Source organism: Bombus terrestris, chromosome 4 (assembly GCF_910591885.1).
Source record: "Bombus terrestris chromosome 4, iyBomTerr1.2, whole genome shotgun sequence".
Taxonomy (NCBI): Eukaryota; Metazoa; Arthropoda; class Insecta; order Hymenoptera; family Apidae; genus Bombus; species Bombus terrestris.
Window position 1 is genome coordinate 9,337,926 of NC_063272.1, and position 10,326 is coordinate 9,348,251.

Sequence of the window (10,326 nt, forward strand, 5' to 3'; positions counted from 1 at the left end):
TTGCTTACGCATAAGTAATCGTTAAGAAATAGTAAATGCTACTGATTAGCAGTACTGATTTTACGATACTATTTTCTGAGCAAGAATATGTAATCGTACCACGATTGCGAACCGACTTCGCCTCTCATATTGATTTTCTGCGCTTTGATATCCGTGTCCGAAAAGGCTGTTACTTCTTTGCACAACCTGCATCTTATGCTTGGGGTATAGGTGTAGAGAAGAGCGATTGTAACGAACATGATACTAAAAACATTTACTTATATGACTAATGTCTTGTATACAGCGAGATATCTATAAAAAACTTGTTCAACGATGGAATAAATACGCGCTAATACATTGTTGAATATCAAAAGATCTATTGTATTCAGCTAATCTTACTGTTTTCATTGTTATTATTGTCAAGAAAAGAATTTAATGATTGTATTATATTTTATTCATGATATTAGAAAATTTTATAGGAAGTCATTAGTATAGACATTAGCATTATTAGCTTGTTGGTAGATATTAGCATTAAAGAAAAAATTGCTTTATTACTACTTCATTTTTATTGCACTTGGACGTTAATGAATTTTTCAGAATTTATCAATTAGATTTATAAATTAGAGAGAAATTTTTATTTAAAACTAGAATTAGTTTGTTGGTTTGACTTTTCTAAATAGGTACGACTTGTAGATGTAGTTTAGTTAAGCAAATGCTATAAATGCACGCATATCCTTTCATTCATATCTATGATTTGATAAAATGATCAATGGTTCTCAATAGCGTGGGCAACATAAATTAATTTTTTTAATATTTAAAAATTGATGCATATTAATTTTGTACCAGAAGAATACTTTATTAAATACCTTTATACGGTACAAAATAAATACTTTTATAAAAAATATAAATTCTCAATACAGAGAGTACATCGTATACAAATTACATATACTTATATAAGTATCATACATGGTAGTATTATGTAAGAAAAATATATATGACATTGGTTTTGTGACATCCTTGACGTTGCGATAGTTACACATTTGTATAATTACCCATTCATCTTACAATTTTGTATAAGTGATTATGTACAAGCCTTAGTTTGAAAAATATGGTAGATATAGTATAGACTAATAAAGGTACCATTGAAGTACATGTCCTATAAATTTTAAAAAAAGGGAGATATTTCCCGCTTTGTGCGTTTATTAAAACCTTTTTGTTTTTTATAGTTTGGCATAGTGGTAGAGGAACTATTGTACTTGGTATGTATGTTACGACATTCCTTTCTTATTTTTAAGACTAATATTACTCTACAAAAATGATACATATTAAGTTTGTATACATATGTACATAATGCAATGAAAATTAAATAAATCCGATTTAGAAGATATAATTGAATATAATATATCCACGCGTTAATACTTTTCATTTTGTTAATCAAGCTCTAATTTTCTTCTTACGACACTCTCTTATGTATACTGCTCAACTGTATCGAGAGACTAGTATTCACACTATATTTCCGAAAGTAGCCTCTGTTTTTTTTCTTTTCTTTTCTTTTACAATGAACAGTAAGGAATGTACAATATTAGATATTGTGAATTAATAAATGTCTTTCTACACGAAACGGTCCATAACAATAACTTACACAGGCAAATATTACAAACTAAATGCAAGAATAAATATACGTAATATGTAGATATTTTTAGCGTAGAGAGATACCATTAAACGTATCGTCTATTTTTTGGTACTTTGCGACATCTTTGTCTCCCGAAGATCGCAATTATACAAATAACTATTATTCCTATCAGCACTGCGCCCACGGCCCACGCTGCCTTACTAGTATTCGTCTTTGGTTTATTGTCATTTCCTATGCCTTGGGTGTCAAGTGATGGATCAAAAGGAGCCTCAGTTGTCACTGGTTGTAGTGGATTACGATTTTCTGGTTTTTCGACTTGTTCATATATAGGCGATTTAAACTTTAAATCTTTGCTCGAATTAGTCACAATATTTATATCGCTCTTTTTATCATCCTGTCTACTTGGAGACTTTCTATTTATTATTTCTGTTTTTTTCTTTATAGTTTGTTTCGAAGTGGCAATTGTAGTGGTTGGCGGAGCATCAGTAGTCGTGGCATTTATTTCCATAATTAGTTTCTTTTCTAGTTCATCTAATTCTGACTCTTTGGCTGTAACTGCCTTGTATTGGAGATCCTCATACTGCTCGTCAATGAAATCTTCCAGCGGCGAGAAAAATGAAAGTAACGAATCCAGTGAAATTTCATCTATTTCTAAATATTTATTGACTACTTTCATCCAATCATCGGCACCTTGCTGAATCATTTTTCTGTTAAAAAAATGTTCTTAATTTCTTTCTTACAAAATTGTTGTAAAATTTTTGTTTATAAGTAGTACTCACAAAAAATTAATATTTATCTGTTTTCTTACGATCGAATCATATCTAATTTCTGTGGATTCCATCAGATATTCATACAACTGAAATGCCAACATTGTACCAACTAGTTTTCTGTAAGAGAGTAATATGCAATAATTTATCGATACATCAACGTAAATATGTTATTGTCTCGACATTGTTATTATTACTTACGGCAAATATGGCTTATTGTTCGTGATATGATCATCATTTAAAAATGTGGGCAAATTAGATCCATTAGATTTGATTCCTTCATATTTTTCCCTAGAATGAAAATTTTAATAAAGTTTATTAGTATTAAAAAGCTCTCAAAATATATTGAATATAATCTTAATATTCCAAGCAATTAGTACCTATATTGCCACCAAGATGATATTAAATCTTCAGGATTTGTTAAGTTTTTTTCAATAGCATTAATTCTCCACATATCTACAGATATATAATAAGCAATCCGCGGTAGCGTATTCAGTGCAGTAATCATAAGAGATATAATTAAATTTTGATCATTATTGCTAGAGTCATCGATAATACGTGTGTAATTTAACCAAGCAGGACTTGCCGCTAAAATACCGAAGAGTTCCGACACACCTTCTTCTAGCGCTGCAAATAAAATGTTAATACTATTTGTAATGAGTCAAATATGTATTTGTTGTTAATATTTTACCTGAATATCGATTAGCCGTATTAAGTATTGGAGTATCCTCGACAGATAATTGATTGAACACAATCTTTCCTACGTTTTTGTGAGTAGAGAGATAGTTACTTATAGTAGGTTCAAAGCAAGTAGATACCCTGTAATGTAAAGATTTAAATTAACTGTTACGTCGCATGGAATCCGTGCGCCGTTCTTCATTGCCTAGCTGTCAAGGATCAGCGTGCCGTTATATGGACCCTCATTATAGAACAGTCCTTGGGTTTATTGCACGTTCTTACAAATTACGGAGAAAGCGGATATTTGTCTAACGATAAAGTAGGTTTTTCCTATAAACAATATTACCCATGAGTCACGTAGGTAGGAAGGTTCTTCCGCCTATGAATCATTCCTAACGTTGACCATAACCAATGGCTCATTCGTTTTGTTACCCTCAGGTACCTTTCGGTTCGTAGAGGGTAACGGTTCGTTACTCACTTTCCTAACGAAAAGTGTGAGCAATGAATCCGCTTTCTTCATACAACAAAGACATCCACTCCGAGCTTTCCTTCGTAATCACACAAGAACGAACTTCGCTTGTTCTCACAACTACAGAGCAGTCACTTGATCTTTAGACTTATTCCACAGTAACATTCTAGTAACATTCAAAGCTCATCAGTAACGGTTAAAACCAACTAGAGTTAAAACACAGTTCGTGGAACAGAAGGAGTCAGAAGTCAAGTCAGCAGAATCGCCAAGTCGAAGACAGTCAATTGACAGAAGATACATCATTACTCAGTCATTGTTGTTGTACTCATTCATAGTTTGTCATTCCATATATGCAACATTATATCACATTGAAGTTATTGGATTATTGAAAATATATATTGACCTGTTAATATCAGCGTTATATTCATTCAACCACCCTAATTGTCTTAACCGAAATAAGGGATCGAACGATTCGTGGCGTCGATTATTCAAATCATAACAGGAATTTACGACTCCCGTTGAACGGTCGAAAATACATTAACTTAAGTAATAAAAAATGACAATTTTTAAAACATTTACTTATAAAGTACCTCAAAACAGCATCTTTGCAGAAATTAACTAATTTTGAAGGACACTGTCCATAGAAATAGCTATTTTTCCAAAAATCTGCTTGTGGCGCTTGACTTAGTATTTGTGTACTCATAGCAGAAGCAATTTTGTACAGTGTTCTTGCATGAAGTTTCTAAAAAGAAATTTAGTTACACTTTCTGTACAGTTCATGTATCATTAAGGCAACAAATGTAACTATTACCTTCTTCCAAAGATTTTTTTTAATATTATACATAAGATCTGGATAAGGTGTTACATCAACTGATATAGGAATCCAGTCGTTTCCTTGCAAGGTTCCTTTTGGAATAAATGCAACTTATTTAATATATTCGTATTATTCATTTAAGAGTATAATTGAACGGTGTTATAGTTTACCAAGTAAGTATGCTGGTATTGTATCATTCATAGCAATATCATACTTCTGAGATAAGCTACTTATTACAAATTTCAATATTTTTTTATGAAGATCGACAATCCCATTCCATATATATTCAACTTTATTATAACCATCACCATATCCACTTAAAAGTTCCCAATATTCTTTAACATCCTTGACACCTAAAATTGAATAACATTTTTACATTTAATTAAAAATTGTCAACTTTAAAGTGTACAAAATACAATTTATTTTCCGAAAATATTTACCATTTGCTTTGGCAGCTTTATCAACAAGTGGTAGGATAACAGAGAAATTTTTAACTAATGAAGCTAGTTCTTGATGCCATGCTATCCAAACAGTGTTTTTATTTCTAATATCATTACTACGAGGCAGTATACGTTCCACATCTAAAGTTCTCAATATATATGTAATTAATTACCATGTAATTATGCATCTGTTTATGATGGGTTGAAATTTCTGTTACCTTTTCTTGTGTGATTATTTAAAATTCCTTTATGAACTGTAGATAATCTCAGCAACTCTATGGTCCCAGAAAAATGAACAAGCTACAAGTAAGATTCTATTAAGTTTATTTAAATAATTGTTTTTGCTCAAGTAAAATGAAATCTCACGCTTTTAAAATCTTCGGTATCCAATAAAGCATCGCCTATTTTTTCAGCAACATCATACTTGTATTGTAAAGATTCATCTCTGATATCAGCTTTTGAAATGTTACCAACTTCGTCTTTTTGTAAGTTCTTAAAGGAGGCATAAGAAATTAATTCGTCTTCCTATAAAAAAATTATTGTATTAATAATTTTGCATATTTGTCGAATTATTTGCATATTTATGCATTATTTGCATATTTGTTGAATTATGTATTCTGTGCTTATAATTTGAAAAACATACCCATTTTGATAATGTTTCATTCGATGGTGAATTGATGAATTCCCATTCCGCTTCAGCTGTACTCATACAAGTATCCTCGTAAGCGAATTCGGTTAATTTTATGAAAGCTCTAGTCTTTTCATCTTCTACTGACGCAACCACATACACTATCAGATTAAAGATTATGCAAACCCATTTTGATGGCATCCCTTTACGCTAAAGAAAGAAGATATTATTATTTATAAAAATAAGAAATATTTACTAAGTCGTAAAAGAAAATATATTAAAAAATATAAATAGAAAATTGTCAATTCATTCAATTTCTAATTTTAATAAGATACTTGATTATTTTATTATAAAAAAGTGGATAGAAGTAAATAATTAAAATATGTCTTACACAACGCGGGAAATTTTTAAATGTTAGGCATACGCGTATATCTGTTAATAATATTTGCGCCCGTTGAGGTATGTTTTTGTTATAAAACATTGATTTTTATGATAAAAACTGTACATTGAAACGTATTTGAACATACTTTGTCAAAGCAATTACTTGTTCTTAAGCGACTCATTTCATTATGGTCATCCTTCTCTGTGAAAATTATATATGTATCTTTCGTAATCATGAGTCAATTAAAGTCTAAAATACTTTCCCTTCTATTTTTTTTTTTTTTTTATTTTCACGAGTTCAACGAGTGAGGTATTCCACAATTTATTGTGGATAGTATACTTGATCTTTATTTATAGTTCAAAAAAGACATCGCGAACTAATACATTAATTTTTGACTATATCGATTGATGCATCCAGATCCGTATGTATTTTATGGAAGTATGGTGTATTTTATACTCTGTACAATTTTCTAAATTATACAAAAGATGAAGCAGTTCTATTTTGACGCTGTATGATCCTGAATAAGATCTCGAATTCCCTATTTTCTCTTATACGTTTAAAATTATTATTTTGGTTTTTGAAATATAGAAACTTTAATACAGACTTAATGTATTTTAACTATATATATATATATATATATTCCTTCGATACTATATATATGCATGAGCTATTGCTACGTTTTCTTGGAAGATCAAACGCGATTTTATTATTCATAGAAGTCGGCATAATAATCATGAATCGACCAACTGTACGTAGTCACACCATATTCGCATATTTAATTGCTTTCAATTTGATACCATGCTCAAGCAAATAATTCTGTTCATAAATGTCGTTATGGGAACTTATTGACATCTTGAACTGAACGACCATCGGTCTATATGTATATTTTAATACGTGAGTAATATTATTTACACGTCGTGAATGGGAAAATCGAGAGAATGCAGTGAGAACTGATGCACTTTCTATTAATTAACAGATAAACGAAAATGAGCTTCATTGCTCACTGCTATATAGCTTGGTGGCTTACTGTCTTTATTTTTTGTTATTTGAATCTTATTATTTTCAATTATCTTGCAGATATAGTAATAACATGAAAATTATTATAACAGAATTAATAACGGAAAAATTTCTTGTTGTATCTAATTATTAGAAAAATTCATCTAATGTTGTTTTTTATTAAATACGTAATTGCGTAAATATGTTGTGTAATTAAGATACGTATAAAAAAACGTTGATCTGAAAGACAATGGAAAGCGTCACGATGATAAATAATACATTTTGAACCCATGTACATCAGGGTCATCAGACTATAAATGAAATTTCCCTATTAATCATCTTTTGTTTATGATTAGAATCATTACAACAAAGTCCAATGAAGATCTCTTTTTAATTAATTAAAATGTTGTGTGATATGTATTATATGTTAACTATTTAAATGCATATGAAATGTACGTTAGAATTTAGGCAACGTGACAATATATGTAAATAGATACATACATATGTCATTTAAATGAGAACTATCGTAGAAAATAATGAAAGGAAGAGATTTCTTTTGTTTAAACTGATTCAACCGGTACTGGGTTTCATCATTGTGAATTCCTTTAAAGTGTATATTTTTTCATATAAATGGACTCGAGTCATGTAAAAGCTTGGAATACATGACTATCCTTAAAAATCGGGAGTCCCTATAAATACAATAAACTTTTGCTACACGAAAAGGAAAGATTTCAAGGAAATGAATTTTAAAGAAATCAATGGATATTATTCCGAATGACATTGGTGGCGAACTGGGACAAAATTTTGTGGGTATCGCTAGATGAGATAATAGGCCTGAAATATAAAATCTTGGTATTGGGAAATCATGCGTTCCGAAGATACAGGTGCTTAAAGATATATATAATAAATCCTTGCTGTTATTAGGTTGGCGACAGTGTTTCTGGCAAGATTTACCTAGCCCAAACCAACACCAATACCCCTGTTTAAGAGGAAGTGATTATTTTTTTTACTCATTGAACATTTTTAAGCTTAATATATACATACATATATTTATCCCTCAGCTATATACATTATCTATCTTCACATTATTATACTAATTGCCGAACATGGCATCTAATAGTAATAAAAATCTATTATATAAGGATCTATACTTTCTGCATGCACGATTTCTTAACACTACGATCTTATATCTCAGATCTACTATCTCATCCCATGATATCCATCAAATTTCATCTTCATCGGCGACCGGTATCTTTCAAAAGTACAGCCAGATTAATGTTAACGAAATAATGACGCATTTTTATTATAGATATATAACGTAAATGCTTTTTAATGAAATATTTCAGACTCATAAACAAGTATTCGCGCATCAAAATTAAGAGGGATTTGCAAGTTGCCATGTGTGTGCAAAAATAGCTGTGTATAACAACAATAAACCTTCAGCCAGTATTGACTAAATGTTAAACGCATTAAAGACAGAGCTAATTTTGTTTTATTTTCCACTTAGATTTAGGCGACGAGTAAATACAGAAAATGCGTCTATATATAAACAAAAGAGAAAAGTTTAATATTGATTCCCAGAAACCGACATAGCATTTAATTACGAATTTAGGATATTTACAATTGATTACCAAAGATTACATAAAGTCTACATACTACTTAAATTGGAAATATCGTAATAAAGAAATTACTCTAGTAATTCTTATTAGTATTTAATTTTTTATTAATTATTATTAGTATCCTAGTATGAAAATAAATTAACTTGTAATTTTTCATAGAAATTATATATAATCTGCTACTCTATAACTGAATATTCTATGGTTATACTAATAATTGCTGTTTGGTCAAATTGTTCACGTAACTAATTGTATGTTACTAGACGCTTAGAATTTTAAGCACAAATATCTAAAAATAAATCATTTCAAAATTGCTTAAAGTTTTGTAACATTCGATGTGTACAACAAATTATATCCAGCATCGTTCCAAAGGTGATTTGCATATTCGTGTCTGCACCTTGGGAATAAGTCCAAAATAATACTGTGTTAACATATAACTGCAACGATTTTCCAACAATGAAATACGTCTTTAATTTTCTTTTCATAAATCAAAGACACAGAATTCAAAAGATGCATATATACTTTCATAACTTATTGTTTGTATTAACACTAATGTTACATGATTTTAATAGTAATATTTTGATAAACAACCAAACTCCCATAGTAAATGGAGTCCAAATATAAATAGCGCGAAATTCAAATTATTTTTAAGAAATTGTTTTTAAAGTTGTTTAGTAATCTCGGGGTATATTATAGATTTTATCTTGGAAAGATATATATATTACTTCGTTTTCTTCGATATCGCAATCATCGATTCAATAACATTGACTAGAGAAGTAGAGAGCAACGAATTTTCGTTTCGCTTTCGTCTATGAAACTCGATCGATCCATCTTCGAAATCAAACAAGTTCAATGAAAATTGTAATTGATATGTTAACGACTACTGAAGTTGTTTTTTTATGATTAAGATAAGTTCATGTGCATCAATTATGAGTGACTTTGAATAACGGAAAATTTCTTGCATTTAGTTCAATTCATACATAGTAAGTGATGCAACGCACGATATTTGACGCATTGTTATTTTTGGCCCAATTACAAATTTTTAAGCTTTTATATTTTTAACCTTTACAATTTACATTATAACAGTATTTTAAAGCACTATTTACATTTATTATTTGCATTGATGCGTTAATAATTGTAAAAAATACTTATATTTGACATATACATATGTTTCTAGAACTACCTTAAAATCTTTAGAATACGAATGGTACTAAAATATATAAATTCAGAAATAATAAATTATTATGAAATTTAGAATTGAAATAAAAATTAAAAATCTTTGTCTCATTCATGGTGTTCTTGAATAAAGTGTTCAGAATGAACGATAAAATTTATTTAATTCAAGGCACAAAGAATAATCAATTGTGACTTGGACCATTGTCAAAAGACTAGATCTAGTTTAAGTTTCCTGATCTTGCTCACCTTAGCTAGCCGAGCGTCGTTTCGCTCGACGTTCACGTTTTCGATTTTGTTTCCGATAAGTGGCTTCGATTTGTGTGACGAACAAGGATCAACTGCACGTCAGAATGCGTTCGAACACGCAGAGGAAAAGAGTAAACGTACGCACACAAACGTGAAGAAGTTACTCGCGTCTCTCTCGTTGGAATGTTTTCTATTTCTCGAAAAACCAGAAGTACGACCAAAGATTGTCGTAAAAAACGTAGAATGATTAAAATCGAACAAAAACTACTGCGGATATGCACAGTAGTTGATTGATTATCTCACTTTTATCTTATTGCAAATAATATACAATTCATCACGTGTATACTATATGACTATGATCAATATGACTATTTGTTCAAAGTTCGCACGATCCAAATTCCTTTACATCATGCTAGTCGCCTCGACAGCATACTCAGCGTACTGTACTGTAGGTAGTGTAGCGTGTGACGTGTGACGTATACACAGTCATCGAGAATATAGT

The 10,326-nt window shown here is 30.2% G+C and overlaps 1 protein-coding gene across 1 annotated transcript; it reads right to left on the minus strand.

Moving 5' to 3' along the window:
* Window positions 1-810: 810 nt before the first annotated feature.
* LOC100643799 (angiotensin-converting enzyme) lies at window positions 811-10,273 on the minus strand. Its single transcript, XM_003395048.4, has 13 exons — window positions 9,825-10,273; window positions 5,424-5,611; window positions 5,147-5,305; window positions 4,999-5,080; window positions 4,781-4,921; window positions 4,511-4,693; window positions 4,338-4,432; window positions 4,117-4,268; window positions 3,071-3,198; window positions 2,760-3,006; window positions 2,581-2,670; window positions 2,392-2,499; window positions 811-2,319 (listed from the first exon to the last, which is right to left on the minus strand). The coding sequence occupies exons 2-13, from the start codon at window positions 5,607-5,609 to the stop codon at window positions 1,698-1,700; spliced, it is 2,193 nt and encodes a 730-aa protein (XP_003395096.2). The 5' UTR covers window positions 5,610-5,611; window positions 9,825-10,273; the 3' UTR covers window positions 811-1,697.
* Window positions 10,274-10,326: the final 53 nt, after the last annotated feature.

Coding starts and splice junctions, on each gene's coding strand:
- LOC100643799 (XM_003395048.4), bottom strand. CDS start 5,609: ATGCCATCAAAATGGGTTTGCATAATCTTTAATCTGATAGTGTATGTG. Junction 4,433..4,510: donor AATACCAGCATACTTACTTG/GTAAACTATAAC, acceptor TTATTCCAAAAG/GAACCTTGCAAGGAAACGAC. Junction 2,671..2,759: donor TCATCTTGGTGGCAATATAG/GTACTAATTGCT, acceptor TTTTCATTCTAG/GGAAAAATATGAAGGAATCA.